General features: G+C 42.6%; 1 protein-coding gene across 2 annotated transcripts in view; it reads left to right on the forward strand.

Moving 5' to 3' along the window:
* The first annotated feature begins 1,283 nt into the window (after positions 1-1,283).
* The window catches only part of RNF126 (ring finger protein 126), a 29,970-nt gene continuing 3,592 nt past the window's right edge, over positions 1,284-27,661 (forward strand). Inside the window, exons 1-9 of one of the 2 annotated variants that reach the window (XM_032238873.1) lie at positions 1,295-1,392; positions 3,327-3,410; positions 12,285-12,343; positions 16,598-16,661; positions 20,916-21,160; positions 22,081-22,149; positions 22,420-22,489; positions 24,540-24,633; positions 26,866-26,981. In XM_032238873.1, coding sequence (XP_032094764.1) covers positions 3,369-3,410; positions 12,285-12,343; positions 16,598-16,661; positions 20,916-21,160; positions 22,081-22,149; positions 22,420-22,489; positions 24,540-24,633; positions 26,866-26,981 — 759 coding nt within the window. In that variant the 5' untranslated portion in view covers positions 1,295-1,392; positions 3,327-3,368. Of the gene's footprint in view, positions 1,393-3,326; positions 3,411-12,284; positions 12,344-16,597; positions 16,662-20,915; positions 21,161-22,080; positions 22,150-22,419; positions 22,490-24,539; positions 24,634-26,865; positions 26,982-27,661 lie in introns of both variants that reach the window. The other variant, XM_032238872.1, reaches the window with a different exon arrangement.

The raw sequence follows: 27,661 nt of genomic DNA on the forward strand, positions 1-27,661 counted from the left end.
AATTATATTCAGCCAGTCATCACCTGTTCTAGCCATTTGTTTAGCAACTGGAGTCAACAACAGTATTGAAAAAAGTGACCAATAAGTGCACCCCCATAGTCACATGATCAAAATTTGGGCACTTGCAAATTTACAGCATGCAATTTACAACAGTTTCAGCATCCTGGGGGGGGTCATGCAATTGCCATTTGCCACCTTCCCAGGCAGCTTCAGACAAAGTCAATTGGGGGGGGGGAGCTGAATCCATTTAAAGGCAGCACGATTAACTTAACAGCTGCAGTGATTTTTTTTAAAAAAACTGTGCCAAAAGTCGTAAAACAACGTTAGCAATGATATACTGGTTCCAATGGCGATCACGAAGATTACCTGTATAAGCAGAAACAAACTGAGATCTCCAGCCCTTATTTGAGACCACAGGCGATGAAAGCTAGGCAGTCCGAGATGCATGGAGGAAAGTTCCAGGGTAATAACCGACTGCACATCTGTGCATCGATGGCTTAACTACTCTGCTATATTGCTACATTATGGAAAACATGCTGTTTTACTTATGCAGAAAGAAAAAATACATCGGTAGGAGACAAGCGCCCCCTAGTGCTTGCTTTAAACGATGTCCACAAACTCAGTTTCAACTCATGACATTTCTTTACCGATTTTTATACGAGTCTTATTTTTCCGGCTTGCACTTCAGTAGGGAGGCAGATTAGATCTGCGGGGCCCCCTTGTTTAAACCAAGTCAATTAAAGGTCAAGAGTGGTTCTGCAAAAACACGAATTCAGTGGCTAACACGAAAAAAAAAATCAAGAGAAAAGTTTGACTTAAGTTTTGTTTCAGCCCGCAGACTCCCTTCTGCAGCTTGCAATGCGGGTGGGGGTGTAAAAATACGAGAGAGGAAGAAAAGAGGGACTCGCATTGCACCATACAACGCCAACCTGCCTGCTATTCTAACGTATAATATCTAACGTATTTCAACTCCGCAGGTCGTGAGAACGCAGACGCTGAAAAATGAAGAAGTCACGTGGCTCTAAAAGCAAGACCCGCCCTTTGCCCGGCGGTCTGTAGGTCACCACCTACCCAAGCCCGCCTCCTTCTCAGCCTTCTTCCGGCAGAAAGGGCCGGTCTAGGACTGGAAAGCTCTGTGAGCTTTCTGACTTCCCGCCAGAGGTGGCCCGTTCTTGGACCTGCACGGCCGCCGTAGGACGTTTGCGTTACCAAGCGTCTTGACGTAATTTGACGCAGCGTGTGGCGGTCTTGCCTCCCTGTAAGGGCGGTGGGGGGGGCGGGGGAGGGAGGGAGGAAAGAGGAAAAGGAGGAAGCAAGATGGCGGAGGCTTCCCCGCAGCCGGGACGGTATTTTTGCCACTGCTGCTCGGCTGAGATCGCGCCGCGCTTACCGGTGAGGAGGGGAAGGGAAGGGCCGGTGGTGATGGTAATACCGGAGCTGATTCGCCTTGAGACTTGACGTCCTCCTGATAAGCTGGGGGGGACTGCATTTCCCACCGTCCCCATCCAGCATGGCCGTTAGCCTGGTGGCTGAGAGTGATGGGAACTGTAGTTTTGAGATAGATGGAGTGTCAAGTCGCCGAAGGCTGATTTAATCCTTTCGATTTTCACTCCGCTTTAATTCCCCTCCACCACTTGGTAGACCTCCAAGGTAGACTAGCCCTATACATGGAGGATCCACCGAAAGTGGGAGGTGGACATCTCTCTGCCTTTTCCAGATTTTTCCCCTAGCCGTCTGCACTTCCTCTCACCTGTTCCTGCTGCCGGGTGGGAATCATGGGTCTTTGAATCCAGCGCGTGTGAAACAAGCCGGGCTTGGGAGGGAGACTGCTTTCACTTTTGATTATACTGTCAGAACAAGGAGCGATGAGCTTTGTAGGCCTCCGGGTCTACAAGGCTACTTGGATCGAGCTGCCCCTGCCTGTTGAAGGGATTGTGGACAGGTTCATTTAAGATTCTCTGAGACTCATCCGTTGACATTTATTTTATAAAAAATGGTATCCCTCAGAACCAAATGGCTGCGAGGACTGCTGCAGGAGAGAAGGAGATAAACCCCCTCCCTTCCTGCTAAGAAAGCCACCAGTATCAAAAGGGGAAAAATAAATTCACCTAGAGCATAACCAAAAGTGGGACAACTAAGATAACCTTTTTTAACATATATAGCTTTAGTGCTGTACATAGGAAAATGTACCACAAATTGAACACACCCAATAATCTAACACCCTGCTAATGAAATGTAGTCTTAGGCTAGATGAATAAAAAGTTTAATGGTATTCTTACGGTATTATGTGATCCATGTACATTCAGGCTTAACTTGGTTATTGCATGTATTGCCTACCTCCTTGTGAACATATATAATTAATCTGATACTTTAAGATGCATGAGATGCTTGGTTGGCTGCAAAAGGCTAACACAATTACTTCTTCTCTGGAATGTCACTGTACATGTCACTTTGCAAAAAGCAGGTACTGTATAGTAGCTTTTTATCCCCAAAATGTTACTGTTTAAAAATAGGAAAACAGATGAGAAGGACGGGAAATGAGAAGGAATGGTAAATGAAGGCGTGTGTAATTGTTTTAGCTAAGGTGAGTTGATTGGACCATAGTCAATGATAATTTCATTTTATTTCTGTGTTAAGATTCATATGGAGTAATATGTTTTGTTCTGAATTCCACCTTTTATGTAAGATAGAGACAGAATTAAAGGAAATCAAGATAGTGAAGAGTTTGGAAATAAAGTATTATGAAAGACTTGGGTTGTCATTTCAGAGAGCAGGATTGAGATGATAAGCAGGTTGAAATCAGAAGCATATTTACCAAGAACCTGTAAATAATGAAACAGTGTAGCAGTGAAATTCATGGACTATGGAAGTGATGCTCTGACTTCCACCGAAGGTATTGAGAAAGGGGCTTGGATTAAATGGCTACCTAAATACCATGTTGTTTGATGTTTCAGTGCTTTTTATGTATTATCTGTCCCTTTTATCTGTGAACACAGCCATTGATACTTGTCATTTCCATTGTGGGTTTCCCCGAGAATAGTAATCTCTGGTTTGCTTCTGAGAGGATAAAATAGTGGAGGATAAGGGTTGCCTTCTGGACCATTTTGTTAGGGGATTTTTATTAGGGGATTTTTGTATGTCCACAGTGGGAAGCATGATGTTGAACAAGATGGGCTTATCTTGGTTTGAGTCAACAGGGCTTCTTGTTTGTTTTCTCAGTTACATCAGTGATCTAGGATGGTTTTTTAAAAACAATTTTCAGCATTTGAGGCTGAATCTACCTTTAGCTTTCATGGTAAGTGGTCCTCTCCTTTTCCTTTTAAAAGCCTGTTGGTTAATGGCTGTGGACGGACTCGGTTTCCTTAAGGATGTATCTGAGAGCAAGAAGAGCCATGATAGATCAGAGCAAGGTAAGCCCACTTTGCTCAGCCTTTGATCGTAGTGGGAAGCTGGAAAGCCAGAAATGAAACAATACAGCTCTTTCTTATACATGCATATACCTGTTTATCTATTGAACAAGCAGACTCAGTTTATCCCACATGTGTTGTCAATAAAAAGACCTGGTCCTTTCTAAGAATATGCAAAGGCCTTCTAGGTCAGATTAAAGTTCCATCTTGCTTAGGATTTTCTTTCATCAGTGGCTGGCCAGCTGCCTCATTCATCCAAGAGGTGAATGTATCATGCTAGTTAAAAGATTGAGCTATGAACCACAAATCCCCATTTATATTCATAGAATCCTAGATGATACTAGAATACAAGTGTAATAAATCATTATTATACTTAGCAAGTGATTGTCAGGCTGGGTCCATGCCTTGTAGTGTAATCTAATTTACCAAACAAGCTGTAGCGGTTTGATTTCCCACAGCCTTACATCAAAATTTATAGTTTACAGTTCACAATGGCTGGGATCATATGTTGCTCCAAATCTGAACCAAGGAACCCATGATATGGAGCAATATAATGTGTGCCCGCTCTTCTGCTTTATGCCTCAGTATTTTACATCTGCCATATAGAGTGACACTGACTTTTAGCATTATTCCTTCAATCAAGGAATTCTGGAACTTGTAGTCACAAATACCTGGAGAATATCCCGTGGAGTTGGTATTGGTGTAAAGTTTATGGCTAGAAAATTAGCATGAAATACTTTTCCGTGATAATCAGATGCTGTGGATGAACTCTGAACCTCCATATATGCTGCTGTTGTTTGGAACAGTGTTTATCAACCTTGGCAGCTTTAAAATGCATGAACTACAACTCCCTTTGCTGACTCAGGAATTCTGGGAATTGAAGTCCATGTATCTTAAAAGTTGCCAACATTGAGAAACACTGGCTTAGAACCATAGTGCTAAAAGTTACTTTCGTTTTCCTTTAATTTAGCTTCAGTCAGATGCTTTTGAAGATATCGGAGAGGATTTTTAAAAATGTTCTCTTTTCCCAAATGTTTAACATCCAGGGCAGTGGTGAATTCCAGATCCTGTTGCAATCAGTACACTGCAACGGGGCCTGGCGTCCACCACCTGCACGCATGCAGCATGAGCACAGTGCATGCATGCTTACTTACCACCTGCGACGCTCCAGCTGCTCGGTGGAGTGTTGCTCAAGGGCCGTACGCTACCTTGTGCATGTGCGAAAGCCATGATTGGCTCAAATACAGGTAAGGAGGGCGGGTGGGCCCTCCTGAGCACCATACTGGAACTGTACCTGTGCTCCCAGCAGGCACCGGTATGCCTGTACTGGGGCGTACCGATCGTATCCCACCACTGATTCAGGGATAGACTTTGGCCCTGCAGCAGCTGTTCTTAAGCTTGTGGTCCAGTTGAGTCAGAGGAATTTGTGAGTGGAAATGGTGAACGCAGAAGAGCAGCTGAAGACTGGGTGGGAAGGATAACTGTCAGGGTGGAGCTTAAATTGCAGGGGAAGATAGGTAAATATATGTTCTCCTTTGAGTCAAACTCAACGTGGTGTCCTTGTCAACAGTACAGAAATGTGTTGTTGCTTCCTTCCAAGATGTTTGCAGCTTTGGGATTTCTGGTGGTTTCCCATTTAAATATTAATCTGATATCTGATTCCACATAGTGGAATTTTTAGCTGGGTGCTGCCACCTAACTGCCTATGAGAAGTTGCAATGGAATTAAAGACATAGATCCAGAACCAAGGTAGTATAATTTTCAATATTGACAGTTCTTAGGAAGAAATGTTCATAAGGAAAAGAGATGGCATTCCCAGTGATACTCTGTGGAACATGGCATTCTCAAAATATGTAAGGCCTCTGCATATCATTGGTTGGAAAGATTTTAAAAACTTATATTTTCCCCAAGCTAGTGATGAAAACGATTGTTGGTGTTATTTCTCCAGCAGGTTTTCATTGAATCTATTCATGTGTATTTTCGGGTAGGAAAGTATTTGATTGGTTAATTGCAAGTTATGAGTTGGTATTATGTAGTGGAGTATTGTAAGTCACCTTGGGAAGATAGTGGCCTTGAAAGTCAATCAAGAAACATTGTAAAGAAATATGAAAATGAAAGCAGAGTCTTTGCTAGTTAGGCTTCTAGAATCCCAGATAAAATTTTTCTGCTGTTAATCTCTACTTATCTGCATGTTAATTGCTGGAGGGTGTGTGTGTCCCTACCAGCACTCAACACCCAGATGAACAGAGATTAATATCAACATTAACATCAGACCAACAAGCAAGAAGTAAACCATAACCCCAATCAAGGAACTGCCAAACAAGCTAACAGTAAACAACCCAAGAACCACTGAGACTACTCCCAGCCAACACTGACAGGCAAATGACTAGACTATAAATTGACCAAACTCCACTCCCTCCCTAGTTCTGATATCTAAGGGTTGCCACAAAGAAGAGTTTCCTCCAAAAACACCTGAGGGCAGGACAAGAAGCAATGGGTGGAAACTAGTCAAGGAGAGAATCAACCTGGAACTCAGGAGAACAGTTAGAGCAATTAATCAATGGAACAATTTGCCTCCAGAAGTTGTGGATGCTCCAACACTGGAAGTTTTAAAGGAGAGATTAGATAACCATTTGTCTGAAATGGTATAGGGTTTCCTGCCTAAGCAGGGGGTTGGACTTGAAGACCTCCAAGGTCCCCTCCAACTCTGCTATTCTATTCTAGGGGCCGAGGTGGTGCAGTGGTTAGAGTGCAGTACTGCAGGCCACTTCAGCTGACTGCTATCTGCAGTTCGGCGGTTCAAATCTCACCGGCTCAAGGTTGACTCAGCCTTCCATCTTTCCGAGGTGGGTGAAATGACGACCCAGACTATGGGGGCAATATGCTGACTCTGTAAACCGCTTAGAGATGGCTGAAAGCCCTATGAAGCGGTATATAAGTCTAACTGCTATTGCTATTATTCCTACCAGCATGGAGGGATGATGTTACCTAGTTTGGGTAATGAAATGCCTACAAGAAAACAATCAAGTTCAAAAAGCACCAAGGAGCCCTCATGCCAAGAAAAAATCATATACTAATACTATTACTTTTACTGTGATTTATTGAATGAGTCCAAATCTATTGGGCTTCTTCAACGTACTCATCTGTAAATGTTGGCTGACAACCCACATTGGCTGGCTTCGTTCACCATGGCAACCCTGATGTAACATATTTAGTTTCAGTTTAGTGTGCCATGTAAACCCTGCTGTTAAGGTTTCTAACAATAAGCTATCAGTTAGCATGTGTATACCCAGCTAGTTACAGCTTATGAAATAAGTTAAGCAAACAATGATAGGTATGCCCAACAAAGCAGATTGCATATTTTGAAAAATTAGATAAAGGCACTCAGAGCTCATCCAGAGGGCCTTGAGAGAAGGAGACCCTGGTGGAAGTGTTCTGGATGAATTTTCCTGTAGCAGAGCCAGCCCTGGAATTTTTCCTAGGAAGGTGCCTTGTCCAACATGGTGCTTGGAACCAAAAGGCCCGAAGCTGCAACTAATAGTTCAGTGTTGCATGGGATCAGTGGTTCACTCCACTTTCACTTTGGTCAGTTAAATGCCTTCAGACATCCCACTAATATGTTTTGGGACACTAGTCTACTTCTACTGTAGTCCCTGACACCTGCTATCTGGAAGCTAGCTGTCTCTGAAACTTGAATTTGTATATAGCTACCCTGTTTCCCTAAAAATAAGACCTCCCTGAATAATAAGCCCAATTGGGCTTTTGAGCACATGTGCTAAAATAAGCCCTCCCCCCAAAATAAGCCCCTCCCTGAAAATATTGCAACACAGCAGCAGTCATGAGGTGACCAAACTCGCCGCCTCCTGCACCTTAACAATAATAAGACCTCCCTGAAAATAAGGCCGAGCGCTTATTTCGGGGGGTCCAAAGAAAATAAGACCCTGTCTTATTTTCGGGGAAACATGGTATTATAAGCTATTTTCTACTTTCCGGCATCCATCTCATCATTTTTGAAACCAAATTTAATGCTAACCATCCCCACATCTTGAGGCAGCAATTGAGTAAAGAACTGGCATTTGTTTTTGTTCTTTAAACGTTTCTCAATCTTCGCCACTTTAAAATGTATGGACTTCAATCCCCAGAATTCCCTTCATTCCATAGCTGGCTGAAGAATTCTGGGAGTTGAAGTCCACACATCTTAGTTAGCAAGGGTAATAAATACTGGTTTAAGGACAAGCACGCTCCTCCTAAATATCACATCCCTTAAAAGGGGAGGGGAGATAACTTCATTTTTCTTCCAAGAACATCACCTTAGTCTCAGAGCAGATACTGAAAATATGACTAACCTTTGATGCCTGAGAATACTAGCCAGGCTGTATGTATCTGAGTCTGTGATCTGATTAACAAAGCATGTTAAATCATATGGTGGTTTGCAGACTGCAGTGCAATGGATAGATTCATTAGGTATGCTGAACCATACAATTCTGAATGCAAACGGATCACTGGATCCTTGAACCAAATCTGCAACTTAGTAAAGGAATCTAAACTGAAGCATCTTCAGACTGTAATATAACAGGTTATACTAAAAATTAACCCAATATGTGACCTCTTCATTCAGTATGCAAGTGGATTCACACTAATGCTGTGATGTTTGCTTAGTTTGGATTAATGTCTTGCTAAAACCCATCCAATTGTAGGCAGTGGTATAGGAATCCAGTTTCTGTCTTGCACTCTAAAGCCAAACAGTTTTACTGTTAGCTAGATTTTTATTTCACATGTTTAAATCTGTGGGTTATGTTGGTTTATAAACCTTGGATTCTTATTTGAACAGGTTAATGTATCACACTAACCCCAAAACAAGTAATCCATATTGTCATCCTGGACAAAATATCCTAACTAGGCAAAGTGCAAAATGGCTTATATCTTGTCAAGAATGTAAAATATTTAAAAAGCTTAGGCCAGTGATATACTTTGCTTAAGTTGAATTAACATATTGCTAAAACACAGCCAGTTAGTATAGCCTTTATTGTCATTGTACAAAATAAATACAAGGAAATTGGTTGTAGGTCATGGTGTAGGAATAGTTTGCCTCTTGCATTCACCTATCCACCCATTTAGATTGGGTTTCTCACGTGCCACTTTTCCATAAAGTGTTCATGTGGTGACCATAGTCAAATCATAATTTATCACTATATAAATCCCACCACAAGCTGATTTCACACGTTGTGCTATATTACAACACAGCTTGCTTGTTTTTAGTCAAGTGTCTTTTCTGAATCAGATTTGTTAATTTATCTGCAAACAATAGAATAGAGTAGAATTCTTTATTGGCCAAGTGTGATTGGACACACAAGGCATTTGTCTTTGGTACCTATGCTCTCAGTGTATATACATAAAAAGACAAGATACATTCATGAAGAATCATAAAGTACAACACTTAATGATAGTCATAGTGTACAAATAAGCAATCAGGAAACAATATCAGTATAAATCGTAAGGATACAAGCAACAAAGTCATAGTTCTGCAGTCATAAGTGGGAAGAGACGAGTGATAGGAACGATGGGAAGACTAATAGTAATAGTAATGCAGCCTTAGTGAATAGTTTGACAGTATTGAGGGAATTATTTGTTTAGCAGAGGGATGGCGTTTGGGGAAAAAAACTGTTCGTCTGTCTAGTAAAGACTGACTTGTGTGACAAACTGTGGTTAATACAATCCGTACCTTAGCATGTGGAGTGAATCTTGCAAATATCATCGTCATCATCATCATTTATTCATTAAGGAAAAATTGTGTTCGATCTGGGCAAACGAGTTTCCCCAAGCAGACCGGCTTTCTGCTTTCCTCACTGCCTACTCAGAGTTTGGTTCTTAACTGTAGCCAAGCAGCTTAACCACTATTGCACCCTGTCCACTTACTGGTGTAATCCTGAGTAGCCACAGACTTTGTGCCACAGGGACGGCTGTGGGCCCAAAGTCCGTTTTGCTGGAGCCGTTTGGTTACCATCTCCCCTTAAATCCCTCACCGCCCTGTGGTTCCTGGCAATCTGTTAAGTATTCTGTCATCGCCGAGCCAAACCTTTGCTACATCAGACTTGAAAAATGTTGGTGAAGACTTACCACCTTGCTTTTTTTTTTAGTTGTCATTGTTATTAACCTGTGTTTTCATTGTTATTATTATAAATATAAACCACACTCAGATTACAAGCCCTAACTTGGATTTTGTCTACTCGGAGAGCTCTCCAGGTTCATGATCGCCTGGGGACACCTTTCCCCAGGATAGCGCCCTTTAAATATGCGAGGGCTGCTAAGAATTCTGGGAGTTGAAGTCCATCTTGTCTGTCTGGAGAGCTCCCAGGAGGAAAAAAAATGTCTGTCTTAAATGTTGTGGAAAAAACACCATCACATGGAGTTTAGTCAGCTGGGAAGTCAACGTCCCAAGTGGTCAAGATATACATAGCTACGTGTCTTTGGAGAGCAGCTTTATTTTGTACACGAAAAGTAAATCGGTGCCTTGGTTAAAAAAACAAAAAATCAAACAGCCAAGTAGTTATTCCAAAAGCAGGATAAGAGTGAGCCCTAGATTACTATGAATAGTGGCCATATTGTCGCGTTTGAACACAACAGGAAGTTGGGTTCTAAAGGAAACTGGCTTACCAGGGAAGAATGCAGTGCTGGTTACTTTGCAGCCCAGTTGTTTCTCCCAGAGGATGATGGTAAGGTGAGCTAGCTAGGAAAAGGAAGCTCATTATTTTATCTAAGCCAAGATCCCTGTTTTTGTTTTTTTTACTTCTAAGGGATTGTAAACGAAGGTTAGTGTTTAGTTTACAAATCCTGGCTTCTTTGGAGGCTGCAAATTCCACGCCTAGATTTACGTAATATTCTTTTACAAAAAAATGTGTCTATTGAGGAATTTTATACAATACTAAAAATGTTACGATTTTAAGGGGGGGGGAAAGAAAGGAAAAAAAGTATGAAGAAGTGGTTTCCAATCTTGAAAATAAATTTAGCATCTATCTGCTTTCGGTACAGTTACCAAGTGATTCCCTTCTCATATTTTTTCCTTTCCAATCATCAGATCCAACAATCATCAGTTCATTTTTATCACTTTCAGCAAAAGGCCCATAAAGCATTCATTTTATGGAGTAATTAAACCATATTTACTGGCGGACATAGCCAACCAGGTGCAGATTGGCTCTGGGTGCTGGGTCTGCAGCATCTCCGTAGGTGCCTGCATAACGTCTAACCACACCTGATTTTACATCTTTCAAGAATAATTTTATTTTGTTAAAAAATAGGATATGCCACCAAGGATAATAGTAGAGAGAAGTCTACAGTGGGTCAGCTAGAGAGGGTGTGATGGAATATTTTGACAAGTCAGCCCTCCTGTCCCCAATATCATCTGGGGAGGGGGGTATTTTTAAAATTATCATATAAAATACAGAAGACAATACAGATAATAGAAAGTGGGGAAGGGAAAAAAGGAGAAGGAAGGTGTAAATACATGGGGAAAGGGGGGGAAATTCAATTTTTTTCAGCACAATAAAGCACGGAATAAAAGTTACATTTTTACTTTAACAACAAGTACTAGCTATTTCTATATCAACTAACTATATTAACCAGTGAAACCCAACATCGATTCATTTTTTATTTGTCTTGAGCGCAAAGTCCCGAAGCAGGTTTCCAAGTAATAGCTGCCATATTGTGAATACACTGTCTCCCCGGTAGCCATTTTGCAGGGATGCCCACGATGCCTTTCTGCAAGTTCAGATGCAAGTTTACAATGTATTCCTGGAAGTTCATCCCAAGAAGGTTGGGGGGGGGGGACACCTGCTCTGGCAGGCAGCTTGTTGTGATAAATCAGGGTTCTTTAAAATGCCAGACTGCTGTTGCCAGGCAAGCATGCAACTTCTCCCAGCTTTTAATAAAAGAGGGCAAACCATCCTTTTGCTCTGTATTCAGAAAAAAAATATGCTTGATCACTTTAGTAATAGCAAGCCAATCCAGTGCTTTCTCCTTCATATGTAATTATTTTTAAGGGGTACAAGTAGTTCCCGACTTACTACTTACTTACTACTATTACAGGATTACCTGTACTTGAACTCAGCTTTGCTTCTCCTGTTTTTCTTTGGGAATATAATTTTACATGTGAGGCAAGTATCCACTACGGAAACCTCCGCTTGTGTATCGTAGTAAATAGAACCACTTTCAATTTAGAGCAGAGGTCACCAACCTTAGCAACTTTAAGACTTATGCACTTCAACTTCCAGAATTCCTCAGCCAGCAAAGCTGAGGAATTCTGGGAGTTGAAGTCCACAATTCAAAGCTGGCTGAGGAATTCTGGGAGTTGAAGTCTGCAAGTCTTAAAGTTGTGGACCGAAGCTGGCTGAGGAATTCTGGGAGTTGAAGTCCGCAAGTCTTAAAGTTGTGGACTTCGAAGCTGGCTGAGGAATTCTGGGAGTTATAGTCCGCAAGTCTTAAAGTTGCCGAGGTTGGAGATCCCTGGTTTAGAGGGTTCTGCTTTGCTTTTTTAAAGTGTAAAAAAAATGATACCACTACTACTATGCCTGAGCGAAGTGGTAGGAAATCTGTTAAGTCAGTGTTTCTCAACCTTGGCCATTTTAAGATGTGTGGACTTCAACTCCCAGAATTCCCCAGCCAGCCGGTGTTTAGCAACCCTGCTAGAAGTGATTCTAATTCATGAAAAGTTAGCTGCCAATGGAGGCAAGGCCGGGTCTGTTGCATTGAGGAACATTGAAGTCTGGACAATGGTTGACTGATGATGCTTTTGCCGGAGAACATTCCGGCAATCTCCCATCTTTTTGCTCCTTGCTGGATTTTTGAACGTAATGCCTTCTCACACAACATTTCCTCCTGTAGGATTACATTTGCCCAAGGTGCGAATCTGGTTTTATTGAAGAGCTGCCCGAAGAACCAAGGTAACAACCCTTTTTTTTTTACTTTTGAAAATGACAAATGCGTATGTGGGGTAGCTCTGGGTCAGGCATTGACAAGTTTTCTCAAGAACTATTTTCTGTCTACATGGGAGGTGTTGGATCCACCTATAAATCAGTATGATTGATGGATAAATGCTTGGTTTCTTTGTGTTGAAAACTCCCCATATCTAGAAGATATACAAAGTCAATGAAGGTCCTTAGCCAAAAATATCCTTTTCCTAAGAATAACTGACTGTTTCCATCATCCTTGGCCACAGAGGCCAGGAAGAAAAATTGTTCATTTCCCAGCATTTCTGGCCCTTCTTCCTGGCCCACTTCCCTCAGATGCCTTCACGAATGATCTCCTTTGTCTGAAGTTGGATGTGATACAGTCTTATTTCCTGAGTTAGTTTCTGTTACACATATATCAAGGAAGGAGTGGCACAAAAGCTGGTTAAACGTCATTAGCTGACTCATATCTGGTGCAAGCCGTAGGCTTAAGCAATGCTAAATTTCCAAGTTCAGTTTAGATCCTAATATGGGTAGTTCTTTAATTGCAACTGGTTGCTTAGCAACCGTTCGAAGTTATGACTGACCCCCAAAAGGGAATTTATGACCTGGATTCGAAGATCTGACAGTTGGTCCCCCTTCAGTGATCATGTGCCCAGCAACACGTTCGCATGTACAGGTATTCGGAGTGTCCTGCTGTCACAGGACTGCATTTTGTGACTGCAAACTGCTACTTCCGGTTTTCAGCAAAACTGCACCCCTACCAAGCCATTGGTTTGTTTAACAACCGTGGTGTGATTTGTTTAATGAATGTGGTGGTTCGCTCAATGATTAGTGCAAAAATGTCATAAAATATGGTGGCTGGCCCGTTTTGTGGCCATCAGGACATATGACCTTACTTGGCAAATTCAATTATGGTCATATGTCAAGGACTAACTGTATCCATAACGCAACAAATGACTGCGCCTTGATATCAGCGCTTTGATATAAAGCAGGCCAGGAAATAGGCTCCATAAGAAATGCTAAAACTTTCTCGATATAAACGATAATTGTAGAATCTTGACAGTGTTTTCCCCTTCTTTCCCTCTTTGACCAAAGAGAATCAAGGTGGAGCAACCTTGAGTTTCTTTCTCACACTTTCCCATATCCTGGGCCAAGCTCATGTTTTATTAACAGTTGCTGCATATTTTTTTCAAGACCTTATTTATTCCTTTTCACACTGGACTCTCGTGCTTTCCGGGTACGTTCTCTCTTTAGAAATGGTGGTGGTGATAAAACCTGCCCCAGTGATAGCTTTGCAGCTGAATCTCTGTGGAGCTTCTCCATCATCCAGGCCATGGCTGTCCCAAAGGGGCTTTTCAAAAGGCAACTGGACTTTCTTGGGGGTGTTTTTTTTCCCTTGAAAATGTTTCGCTTCACGTCCCAGACGCTTCTTCCATTCTTTTGAAAAGCTCCTTTGGGACTTTGCAACTAAAGTCGGGGTCTCCCGTGTGGTGCCTGAGGGCATAATAAGCTTTCTGATACCTCTTTTAATCTCTGTCAGGAACTGTGTCCCAATCTTACCTCAAAAATGAAAACTAAAAGTTAAAGAAAGGGAAGTAGGTGTGCTACAAAGATAAACACCATCCCCCAGTGTAATCTTTATTCCTAAGCATGTCTGATGGCCTCTTAGAAAATCTCAAATTGCTGCCCCGGGGTTTTGCTAAAGAAAAGGACCTAGGAGGATTCTGTGTGGAATTTGGTAGCTGCTTCTGCCCTCAGCCCAGAAGGTGAGAACTTAATACAGTACAATAGCAGAGTTGGAAGGGACCTTGGAGGTCTTCTAGTCCAACCCCCTGCCTAGGCAGGAAACCCTATACCGTTTCAGACAAATGGCTATCCAACATCTTCTTAAAGACTTCCAGTGTTGGGGCATTGACAACCTCTGAAGGCAAGCTGTTCCACTGATTGATTGTTCTAACTGTCAGGAAATTTCTCCTCAGTTCTAAGTTGCTTCTCTCCTTGATTAGTTTCCACCCATTGTTTCTTGTTCTGTCCTCAGGTGCCCTGGAGAATAGTTTGACTCCCTCTTCTTTGTAGCAACCCCTGAGATATTGGAAGACTGCTATCATGTCTCCCCTAGTCCTTCTTTCTATTAAACTAGACATACCCAGTTCCTGCAACTGTTCTTCATATGTTCTCAAAAGTGCCCACCAGCTCAGAAAGTTTGGCAAATTCTTCTCTTCAAAATCCTCTTGTACATCACCAAAGTGTTGTGAGGGGTTCCCACCTTATATCTGACAAAGATGCATTGTTCTCCCCTAGTTTTAGAGTTAGTTGCATGGAAGGGTTTGTATCTATTGGAATTCTAACTGAACTTTTGGTGAATTCCTCTGCTGTTATGAATTTTAACAAGCCCTACATTCTGACAGGTGATCACTGGCACCACCATGTCACTGGCACCACCATGTTTCCCTGAAAATAAGACAGGGTCTTATTTTCCTTTGACTCCCGAAATAAATGCTGGGCCTTATTTTGGGGGAGGTCTTATTATTTTTGAGGTGCAGGAAGCCCCTTAACCTTGGCCCACGGATCAGCTGATCCAGAGAGGGCCGGAAGTTCTGTCTCTCTTTTTGGCACACTCTTGCCAGCCCTAGCGTTGCTTTTTTGCAGCCGCCACTAAGAGAAGGGGCGCGGTAGGTAGGGTTTGTGGGAGCAGCCTCCACGAAGCCATTCCGTGTGGATGGCAGATACATGTGAGGCACGTGGGGCATGTTCCCCCATCCCCTCCCCCAGAAATGGCAGGGACCTGCTACGCATGCGTTTAAATATTTTAGGGGAGGGCTTATTTTAGTGCATGCGCTCAAAAGCCCGATTGGGCTTATTATCTAGGGAGTTCTTATTTTCGGGGAAACGCTATTAAATTTTATTTCAAGGCTCTCAATCAGGAACGATTTCCATTGTTGTGTGCTACTATTTTTGCTTTATTTCCTTGTTAAAATAAAAGCAGATTCGAATTTATTCAAGTTAAATTCAAGGCTTCCAGTTCTACATTAGGCCCATTATTCCTGTATTAGACCAGCTCAAAAGTTGTCAAAAGGACACTTTTAAATTTGACTGCAAGGTTGCCAAAACCCGATCAAAGAAGAAGTAAAAATATCTTAATGTTGGTAGCAGAAAGGCTTTCAGGAGAGAATATGGGAGGAGGCTGCAGATATTTAAATTAGCTTCTGCTCCCAGATGGGATGGTTTCAGGTTTTAACCCGGTTAAGCCCCTTGGATTACTGGTTTCAGATTGCAGTACATTAAGTGATACTCTTCTGCTCCTTCTTCCTTTCATGAGTAGATAAATATATTTAATTAAAACGGGGCTATTGTATCCTTCACAATAGGTACGCTAGAGCAGTTTACACTTTGTAAAAGATACAATAGTATAATTCAGTCACTGAAAGTAAATCTCCCTGTTTGCAGGAAGGGGTTTTCTTCTGAATGGATTACACAGCATGCAGTATGCATAAAGCCGGGAAGAGAAGATTCACCCAGCAGTGTTATTTCTCTTTCTGCCAGGAACATTTGACATGTGTGTGAGGCCCTGGAAAGGAATTTTAAAGCACAGCCTCATTTATTTTTTATAAGCACTACTAGGGGCTGCTGAGCCTCCTGTCCCACTGCACAGGTTCACCATCTTATTAAAAAGCAGAAGTTATTATAAGACAGGGAAGTTGAAGAGAAGGGGGATTTTTTTTTTCCAGCTTGAGAAAAAAAACTGAAAAGTCGAGGTTACTGAATGAAGAAGAAATGGAAAAATCAGAAACAATTACAAGTCGAAGGAAAAACAAGAAAAATAAATGCTGGCATTTTTTGTTTTAGCCAAAAGAAGGCCTGTTACAGATTGTTTCTATCACTCATGTAAACCCAACACAACTTACTCATTATTGTTATTATTTTATTATTAAATTTATTTGCTATCTACCTTGCCGTGGGGCTACGCTAGTCATTCACAACCATAAACAACAAAATAAAAAGGAAGTTTGAACAAACCAAAGTTAAATAATAGAACAATGAAACAGGTAAGAAGAAAAAAATACATAGATGTCAATTTTTTTTAAAAAAAGACTTTGTTTATATTGTTTTTTTTTTTTTTAAGAGAGGCACCTAAAAACGTCCAGTTTCCCTTGTCTGGCTGTAGTTTTTCTCTAGCATTCTCAGGAATCCTAATTTCCATCGTACTTAAGTAATTTGTTCCCCCCACCCTTTAAACTCTTCTAGAAATGTTGAAAATGGGTCCAGCTCTTCAGCCTCAACCAGTGACCAGGCCAGACATCTGTTTGAGGTGAGTTCTTTATGAATAAAGTCTTCATTCGGTGAAACGGGTATAAATATATTGATAGACAATTAGGAAAACCTGCCAAAGGTTTACCCAGGGTATTTATGTCTCCCCTTTTTTTCTTGAGAGATCCCAGGTCCAATCCTAAGAGAGCGGAGAGGAATGGAGAATATCTCTTAGTGTCAATGGATGGTATTCGTTTCGCCTGCTGACAATTCAGTGCGGTGTTTAGAAACCACTCTTTGTGTTGATCTCAGCCCCCCATCTTTATCTATGCTTAAATAGTATAAATCATTCTATCTATATTTTATTCTCGTCTCTTACTTCTTTGCTATTTACCCCAACCTCTGTAGACTCTCCCGTTCCTCTTCCTAAACCTCATGATCCCTTCCGATAAGATTTAAGCAACGTGGTTCATGCCACATATTCAAATATGACTTTACAGAAGAGTAATCAAACTTTCCCTTCTAGTAAAATTTAAACAGCGTAAGTGATCTTTCTTAACCTCCTTTTCAAACAGTAATTCAAAATAATCTAGCCAAGCTTCCCCTTCTTAGTAAAATTAAGCAGCGTAGATCAAATATTACTTTACACAGAAATCAATTTCTATCTTAAGATAATTCCAACCGACTTTCTCTTCTGATAGGATTTAAATAACGTAGTTCATTCCACATGCATTTTACCCTCATCCCTTACTTGTCTAATATTTACCACTATCAAATTTATACTAGCATTTGTTTAAAATCTAACTCAAAGCAATTTCAACCAACTTTCCCTTCTAATAAAAGTTAAATAGCATGGATCATTCCACATATTCAAACTATACTTTCAGCAAGAGTCAGTTAACCTTCTGTTTTAAAATAGTCCCTTCTAACAAAGTTTAAACAACATAAATCATTCCGCATTCTTTTTACACTTATCTTAAGATAATCCCAACCGGCTTTCTGTTCTAATAAGCCTTAAACAATGTAAATCATTCCACATATATTTTACCCTCATCCCTTGCTTGTCTGATGTTTACCACTATCAAATTTATGCTAACGTTAATTTAAAATCTAGCTCAAAGTAGTTTCACCCAGCTTTCCCTTCTGATAAGAATTAGTCCGCTTTTTCTACCGGAGAGAGGTCTGAAACCCCCATTCAGTCCTTAACTTTGGCGAGTATTTTAAAATGTCTAAATTCTCGATCTCCGTTTTTCTGCTTCTCCGAGGGAGGAAGGGCTACCCCCTCCATCTTGCAACCACATGGCCTGCCGTTTGCCTTCTCCTTCCGCTTGTCTCTCCTCTCTTCCAAGCGAGTCAGGAAGTCCCGCCTTCAGAATCCTGCAATAGAAATCTTGAGCCTCCGAAACAGAGTTAAGACGAAATCTTTGAATCTCAAATGTAACCGTGATGCCGGCAGGGGCCTCCCATCTGTATCGAATCTGTTGACTCCTAAGCTCCTTAGTTAAAAAGGTGTAGTCCCTTCTTGCCTTTAACATCTGGAAAGGTATTTCTTTGAAGACAATCAAGTTCTGGCCATCAACTCGGAGACTGTTATTATAAAACTTTTGCACAATCGCATTTCTAGATTCTTTTGTAGAGAAATGTATAATTATGTCCCTCGGGAGCTGTCGCTGTTCCGCTATCAATGAGTTCTGGCGATAGATTTTCCGAATCTGCCAATCAAAGTTAAGTCCCGGGCTTCCCACCGCATAGCTGAAGGCTTCAGCAAAGGTCTGTTTCAAATTCTCTTGCTCCTTTTCACGGAATCCTCTGACTCTTATTGCAAATGCCTTCCTATTAAAATTTATCATCATGAGCTGTTCTTCATTGTCTCTAATTTTTTGTTGTAAAATTTGAATATTGGTAGTCAAATTAAAATTAGCCTTCTCCAAACTTTCCAATCTGTTCTCTATTTCAGCAGAGTAATCTGACAGGGCAGACACGGCTGCAAACGTATTCGCCTTCATTTGATTAACTTTAGACTTTAAATCATCATATAGTTCCAATACAAATTCCTTAATTTCTTGTTTAAAGGTATTAAACATTTTAAAGAAATATTCCTGTGTTAGAAATTCTCCAGTAGAGGGCATAGGAGACAAAGGCTGTGGTTCCAGTAAAAATTCTTTAAATTCTTTAGACACATTTGTAGCAAGACGCTTCTTTGACCTGGGTGCCATAATAAATAAACAAGTAAGCAGCGCTTTGCTCCCCTCTATTTCCAAAGAAGAAGAGTTTATTTTGTTAAGGAGCGGTCTACAGGAAGGTAAAACCGGCTAAGTACATCCACTATCAATCATCCACGGAGAGAAATCGCCATTTTGAAGTCCATTTAGACAAAGAAGTCTCTAAGACAAATGGTGCTGGTATTTAAGATAGTAATAAAAGCATAAATCTCACAGGGGTGGGACCCGCCCGTATCAATTCTAGCTTGAAAAAACTTTGTTTTGTCCTGGGGGGGGCTAGCCTGTCTGGGGCTGCCAAAAAAAAAAGGCAGCTGAGAAGAACTGGCTGGAGATAAAAGCTCTGCTCCGGCTGGATCTAATCTCTGTCCACAGCCAAAAAAAAGAAAAAGGCTGTGGCTTACGAATAGACCCTCGCCTACAGAGCTACTCCCTGCCCCTTTTTTTGCCAAAAAGGGGTGCTATCTATGATCTTATTTAGATATACAGACCAGATCTCTGAGGAGCTCGGTGGAGCCCTCCTCGGCAACAGGCCACGCCCCCAGGAAGAGTGGTTTCTTTTTCTTTTTTTCTTCTTTTTTCTTTTCTCTTTTTTTTTCTCTCTTCTTTTTTTTTCTGTTTTTCTTTCTTTTGACATATTACTTTTATTTTTTAATCCATATGTATACAAGATATTTTAGACAGAAGGTAGTGCCAGGTGTGGGCCCTGGGAAGTCGGGAGGATTGGGGATGGGGATTTGTGGGGGGGGGGTGTTAAAATAGTCTTAATAAGAATAAGAATGTATTTATATACGGTGGTTTTTTCTTTCTTTTTTTTTTTTTTCCTTGGTTCATTTTACTTTTATCAGATCAAACAACACTCGAATAAAGGCATACACCAAGGAGGGAGGTAGAGGGAAAGAAGAGGGAGGAGTAAGGAAGGAGTAAGGGGAATGTAAGGAGGGTGTCTGGGGAGTAAGGGGAGAAAGGTTTGTGGGGAAAGGGAAGTAGGAGGGGAGTGTTAGAGGGAGAAAGGAAAGTTGGAGGGGGTAGATGGGGTGTATGGAGGATGGAAGGGTTAGGTGGGGTTGTGAATGATGAGTTGTGTTTCCTTTTTATTTGTTCGTTTTATTCCCTTTTTCTTTTTTTCTTTTCTTATAGTAAATACCCTGTATATAAGTGATTGCAAATGGAATGTGAAAAATGAATAAAATATATTTAAAAAAAAAAAAATTCAGTGCGGTGTTTAGAATCCCCTTCTGTTAGACCAGTGTTTTTCAACCTTTTTCACTTTGAGGATCTGTGGACTTCTTCCCAGCGTTGCTGGCTGGGAGTTGAAGTCTACACATCTTAAACATGCTAAGATTGGGAAACACTTGCGTTAGACCAAGCAAAGAGTACTCAATTCCCTAGAACCAAGCTGTCAGGCATTGCAGATTGGAAAGTTCTGTTCTTTCAACTCTGGCTCAAGATTTGCAGTACAATTAGACAGAGTGTTGATCGAACACATACACAAACACACCAGTCCCACAGACATCCCACGGCACCCAATCAGATCCCTCCTTTAAATTTCAAGAGTAACACAGAAAGCTCCTACAAAGAAGGAGGCCTTTAGCAATATATTTATTTCTGTGAATGGGCCTCCCTGGCATTCTTAGAAGATAGAAAAGGTTAGAGGATCCTTCCCAGGGTTTTCAATACTTAGCTATGCAGAAGAAACAGAAAAAAAGGAAGTCGGGTTGCTAAGGAGAGTTCTAGAGAAGATGGTAGAGAGAGAAAATAATTGGTAAATGAGCATTTTGTGACCGGCAGCCATTTTGTGAGTGGGCCACTTTCCTGCCATGGCAGCCATTTGATGAGAGTGCCTGTGATGATATGCTTCCAAACTTCTGGCAGAAAAGCAGAAAGAGGTACCTGGATCGGACATTTCAGAGTTTCAACCTCCATAAGCTTCAGATAAGCTGAATAATGGTGAAGGACTATGGGAACTTTAATTCCATAGTCGGACGATGTCAGCTTACTGGCAGTCCTGCTTTCTGGCCTGTCTCCGTAAGTCATCTTCCTCTGTTCTAAGCAGTTTCCTTTTCTCTGTCTGGTGCTTTCTCTCGCCTTTCCAGAATGTGGATCAGCCCCTCTTCACCCTCCCGCAGGGCTATGGCCAGTTTGCCTTTGGGATAATCGACGACAGTTTTGAGTTCCCAGCCTTTGGGTCCAACACACAAACAGAAGATAACCGCGATGCTGAGAACAGGCGGGAAAGAGAACATCAGTCTCGGCACCGATATGGAGCCAGGCAACCTCGGGCTCGTTTCACCACACGACGGGCGGCTGGCAGACATGAGGGAGTCCCCACACTAGAAGGGTGAGGACAGTTTGTCCAGCTCCGAAGGTCAAGTTGCTTTTTTGAATATAGCTTTAAAACCATGGAAGTGGATTCCTGGTTCATGGTGGCTGCTGATTCATTTTTGGATGTAGGAGAACAGTAGTTTTGGGAATGGGTGTGGGTGTCTACCAAATTGGTTGGAACTGCGCTGTCCAAAAATGGGAAGGGCCACACCTAAGTTGGAGGTGAAAGATCCTGTACAATTTCAAAATTAAGTTGCAGTGGTTCCAGAGCTGAAAAATTGGACATCACTCATTTCTCCAGTCACCATTGGAGGGCACTAGAGCAGGCCTCTCCAACCTTATGGACTTCAACTCCCAGAATTCTTCAACCAGTATGAGACTGAGAAATTCTGGGAATTGGTCCACAAGTCTTAAAGTTGCCAAGTTTGGAGACCGCTGCACTGGAGCAGGGCCATTGTAGTTAACAAGGCAACCAGCGAAGTTCCAACGACAGCCCCGCCCCCCTCCCTTGTGTGACCGCATGATTGCATTTTAGGTGCGTGACTACTAGCCCGTATTTGAAGCCCTTTGCAATGTCCCACAGTTATGTAATCACCAGCATTGACTTCCAGTTTCCAGCAAAAAGCATACTTTGCAAACGGTATTTTGCTTAACGATTGCCAATTCACTGAATGACTATGATGATTTGCTTAATGCAGCAAATATAAAATTGGGTCCGTCACATGATGACCCACTTAATGACTGACACAATTTAAAAACCGTAATTCCAGGCTCAATTACAGTTATAAGTTGGGGATTACCAAGTAGCCTCTTAAAATTCCACCTATTCCATCGTCAGAAATTGGGGGACTGTGATCTCATTCAGCAGTTCTCTTCGCCCTGCTCCAGAATGCCTCAACATTTTTTCTTGTGTTTTTTTTTCTTTCCTTTTGGCAGAATTATCCAGCAGCTGGTCAATGGAATTATAGCACCGACCACGATACCAAACCTTGGAGTAGGACCTTGGTGAGTTGGTCAGAGCATGTTATAGATCAGTGTATCTCAACCTTAGCAACTGTAAGAAGTATGGACTTCAACTCCCAGAATTCTGTCTGACTGGGGAATTTTGGGAGGCGGTCCACACGTCTTAAAGAAAGTGGAATTCTTAGGCTTATTCTAAGAATCTAAAGTCAATAAACCTTTGACCATCTGCCTTACGGCAGCCCAGCCAGTTCCAGTGAAGGCTTAACTTTTCCTCCTGTCCTTTCTTTGTTTTGGTGCTTTCTATTTATAAAGGGGAGTCTTGCATTCAAATCCCATGGACTACGCTTGGGGCGCCAACGGCTTGGATGCCATTATTACTCAGGTACAGCTGGCTGTGTGTAGGGCACATCTCTTCCTTTTGCGGGTCAGGGTGGGGGGAGCAGAATGGTGGCATATGGAGGCTTCAGAGCTTAGGAATCTCACGCAGGGGTGGGCTTCAAAAATTTCAGCAATGCGTTCTCTGCCCGGTTGCTGGGTGGGCGTGGCCTAGTCGGCCTCCTGCACCACGGCAGGGGTGGTGGTCATTTTCGCCTTCCCCAGGCACTGGAGGCTTTCCTCGAGGCTCTGGGAGGGTGGAAACTGCCTTTCCTGGGCTCCGGAGGCTTTCCAGGAGCCTCTGTGCGGGCCCTGCACCTACCTCGAATCCAAAACGGGCCGCGTGGAGACTCCTGGGAGGGGAAGGGTGGGCGAGGCCAGCCAGGGGTGGGATTTGGAGGTTCTTCGAACCGTCCATAACATTAGCTACGGGTTCTCCCAAACCTGGGCAAGCCTGTAGCAGCCCACCCCTGCTCTCACGTCCTTTTCTATGGGCTCCCACTGAGATGCAGCTTAATTCTAAGAGGCTCAAGTTCCACTAGCTAAAGGGAAACTCCCTGTTAGGGAAGAATCCACCCTGAGACTTGTGCTGGAAGCCAACAGCAGAAGAAGGCTGTAGCCTACAAATCCTGCTTATATGGTTTGTGCAGGCATTGGCCTAAAAGCAGGGAGGAAACAGGGGAGTGTTTACTAATGGGCCTAGCTTAATCTGTACAGTAAACGTATATGCAAACTGTATAACTATGCCACAGTTATAAACATGACCAAGGTGAGACCCTTCCAAGTATCCCTACCTTGCTTAATATCACAGGTGGGCTTTGACTTACAACCATTCATTTAGTGACTGTTTGAAGTTACAGCAGCACTGGAAAAAAAATGACCATTTTTTGTCCTTATGACCATCGCAGCATCCCCCTGGTCATATAATCAAAATTCGGATGCTTGGCAACTGACCCATCTTTATGATGGTCCCAGGGACATGTGATCACCTCTTGGCACCTTCTGACAAGCAGCCAGTAGGGAAGGCAGATTCATTTAACAACCATGTTACTAATGTAACAGCTGCAGTGACTCACTTAACACCGGTGGCAAGATGGGGCATAACTCATTTAACAACTGTCTCGCTTAGCAACAGAAATTTGGGGCTCAATTGTGGTCGTAAGTCAAGACTTACCTGCATTATTAATAATCATATCATTTGGTTAATATATGACAATTTGGAGGTAACCCTGTTACATGTCTCCCATAAAACCTTTGGAGCTAGAAAGCGGATGGGAAGGGGAGGTTTTAAGTATTTCTTGTTCTGAAAAACAGCTTAAAGCATCGTTTCTCAGCAACTTTTAAGATAGGTGGACTTCATGCCGGCGGGGGAATTCTGGGAGTTGAAGTCCACCTATCTTAAAGTTGCCCAGGTTGAGAAACACTTTTAAAGGAAGCTGAAACTTGGGCTTTGTAAAGTGGATGCGCCTTTGAATGGGGCACCAGAAACCTAGCCTGAAAATTGGGAGGATCCTTGGCTAGTGCATGTCCAGGTTCATCTTGAGGAGCTCACTAGGTTTTTTTTTAATTATCATAACTGAGCTTGTGACCTCCAGACTTGCTCCTAGCTGCCCCCGCCATCTTTATTGGGCGGGAGGGGAAGTAGCCGCAAAAGACAAGGCGGGTTGCTCTTACATTGCCATTAACAGGAGGCTGCAAATTTAGCTGACCCTGGTTATCCTGATACCCTGATAGGCATAAGACATGTGTCTTTTTTTAAAGACATGGACTGCTTATACTGGGGGGTTCAAATGGGATGCTGAGACATTCCCCCCCCCCCCCAACCCCAAATGAGCAAGCAGGAGGAAGGACAGCCTGTTAATAAGAATTAATTTTAACCCTTAATTTATTTCGGCAGGCTGGCCTTCTCTGGGCTAGGAAGCTATGAAGGATTTGGCCTGGATCATTCTTGGATTAGAGACTCCCGGGAGTTCCAAGCTTGATGTATAGCCACAATCTGGCAGCAGCAACCTTGGGACTGTCTCTCCCTCCTTTGTCACCCTTTTATTTTCTTTCAGCTCCTGAATCAGTTTGAAAACACCGGCCCGCCTCCTGCAGACAAGGAGAAGATTCAGGCCCTTCCAACTATTCATATAACAGAGGAACATGTCGGTAAGGGCTCACTCATTTTCCTGCCTCTCTTCTCTCCTCCCCCTTCCCCCCAATACACTCAAAAAGACCTGGATCATCATCTAATTTTCGTTTCAATAGCATTTTTATTTTTAAAAGATTCTGCTGTCTTATTGTAGCTTTTGTTGGCTAACTTTCCTCCTCCTCTTTCGCCCCTTGGTTTTATTCTCTGGTTCAGGGTTGGTGGCCTCATTCCTTTCTGTGGTTGAGAACCAGAGACAGGCAAGGTTTCTTAGGCTCACCCTAGACTTACTTGGAACCGATCTCAGCTTGTTCTTAAAACTTCAGAAGATTGTGGCTTCTGTTTTGTTGCCAAGAGCCTACAAAACAGAATCACCTTTCAGTCTCTTTTAAGCGTCTCCTATTCAAGTGGAATAGGGTGGCTGGATAGCATTGAACAGGAACAGCATTGTCTACAGTGCTGTAATTATGTTTAGCACATGAAGCTGAAGGATGGAAGGAGATCTGTGCCTCAGCCTTCCGAAAAGAAGTACAATCATAAATATCTTCCGCCATCCAGTCAGTGGGTTGAGAGCAATGTACAGGCAGTTCTCCACTTACCATTCAAGGTTACAACAGCACTGAAAAAAGTGACACAATTGGGGAGGGGGGCTGCACTTAACAACCTTTGCAACATCCCTACGGGGTCACAGGATCAAAATTTGGACACTTGGCAACTGGCATGTATTTATGACAGTTGCTGTGTCCCAGGGTCACGGGATCACCACCTTTGACCTTCTGACAAGCGGTCAATGGGGAAGCCAGATTCACTAAAGAACCGTTTTGCTAATTTAACAACACAGTGATTCGCTTAACTGGGGCACGAAAGCTGGTGAAATGAGCAAAGCTCACTTAACAACTGTCTCGATTATTTTGGGCTCAATTGTAAGTGGAGGTCTACTTGTACCTTAACAAAAGGAAGCTTAGGGAACTTAGGTGGCAAATTCTTAACAGATCCCAATTGCTTCTGCCTTCATCATCCTCCAGAACACTTGCTATCTGTTCTGTTTCTGTGATTTTTTCCCCCTCCATTAGCTGCTTGAAATATCCAGGTAACCCCCCAACTTATGACCACAAACAGGACCAGAATTTCCATTACCAAGCAAGGGGGTTATTAAGTGAGTCGCACCTGACTTTTACAACTTTTTTGGCCACAGTGTTCGCCGAATCACTGCAGTTGTTGAATGAATCACACGGTTGTTAAATGAATCTGGCTTCCTCCATTGCCTTTCCTTGTCAGAAACTGGCTGGGAAGGTTGCAAATGGCGGTCCTAACATACAAATGGTTGACCGACCTGTGTATGGGAGCGAAAGACTAATCAAACCGACTGGTAGCTGGTTCCCTCCAAAATTCCCTCAGGATGGCTGGAGCTCGCTGGCACAAGGCTGCTGCAGTTTTATCCAGTCAAGCGAGTGATTAGAGGTCTTGGGGCCGAAACAATCTCAACCTATACTTAAACTTTTAAATCAGGGGTCTCCAACCTTGGCAACTTTAAGACTTGTGGACTTCAACTCCCAGAGTTCTTGTGCTGGCTGAGGAACTCTGGGAGTTGAAGTCCACTAGTGTTAAAGTTGCCAAGGTTGGAGACCCCTGATTTAAAAGTTTAAGTATAGGTTGAGACCCCTGATTTAAATGGGTAAGAAGCCCGGCTCGCTGGCGTGGAGCCGGGCGTGGAATGCGAGACGCCTAGTGGGCCACTTTTGGTAAGCAGAACTGGCGCTGCGGGATGAACCGAACGCCGGGTTAAGGCGCCCGATGCCGACGCTCATCAGACCCCAGAAAAGGGATTGGTTGATACAGCCATCGTAAATACATGGTAGATGCCAAGTGCCCAAATTTTGATAATGTAAACGTGGGGTTGCTGCAACAGTTGTAAATGCAAAGACCTAGTCCTTTTTAGTGCTGTTGTAATTTTGAACAGTCAAAAAACAAATGGCTGTAAGTGGAGGACTCCCTCTACAGGTATTCCTTGTTTAGCAACCATTCACAACTACGGTAACGAGGAAAAGGCAACCCATACTTACATTTACATCCTTCCTGTTGCGGTTTTTCTTACCCACTGCTTCACTTAACGAGAAAGTTGGTCCCAGTTGTGGTCTCTCTCTCTCTCTCTCTCTCTCTCTCTCTCTATCTATCTATCTATCTACCTATCTACCTATCTACCTATCTATCTATTTATCTATCGCTCTTATTTTTTTACCTTCCAATTGTAGTTTCAGGACTGGAATGTCCCGTCTGTAAGGAAGATTATGAAGTTGGCGAGAGTGTGCGACAATTACCCTGCAATCACCTCTTCCATGATGGCTGCATAGTCCCGTGGCTGGAACAGGTGAGCTGTCAGGGGAAGTCATGGAAGGACTTGAGCAGAGAGCATCCCATGTCCACAGCTGCTTTGGGGAGGCTGGAGACTATCCACCAGGGGCCCCAATGAGAGCCTTGTTTATACAATAGCAGAGTTGGAAGGGACCTTGGAGGTCTTCTAGTCCAACCCCCTGCCTAGGCAGGAAATCCTTTTGGCCTGCTGTGATTCAGACACTTTTTAATAGCGATGGAGAATAATACATGTCTTTGGAGATTGAACAGGAGGAAGAGAGGACTTTTAAGATAAGGGTTGTTGTTTTTTAGCAAAAGGGGGCAAGGTTTGGTCCATGGCTTGTATGCTGTCTTCCCGCTTCATTCTTCAACGATTGACACAAAATCATTCGTTTTCAGTGGAACAATTGTTCCGCTGAAAACGAAAGATCTTGTTTTGCTTTAAACAGAAGGTGGCTCAGTGGCTGAGACGCTGAGCTTGTCAATCAGAAAGGTCGACAGTTCGGTGGTTCGAATCCCTAGCACCGCATAACGGAGTGAGCTCCCGTTACATGTCCCAGCTTCTGCCAACCTAGCAGTTTGAAAGCATGTAAAAAATGCAAGTAGAAAAATAGGGAGCACCTTTGGTGGGAAGATAACAGCGTTCCGTGCCCCTTTGGCGTTTAGTCATGCCAGCCATATGACCACGGATACATC

Source organism: Thamnophis elegans, chromosome 1, assembly GCF_009769535.1.
Source record: "Thamnophis elegans isolate rThaEle1 chromosome 1, rThaEle1.pri, whole genome shotgun sequence".
NCBI lineage: Eukaryota > Metazoa > Chordata > Lepidosauria > Squamata > Colubridae > Thamnophis > Thamnophis elegans.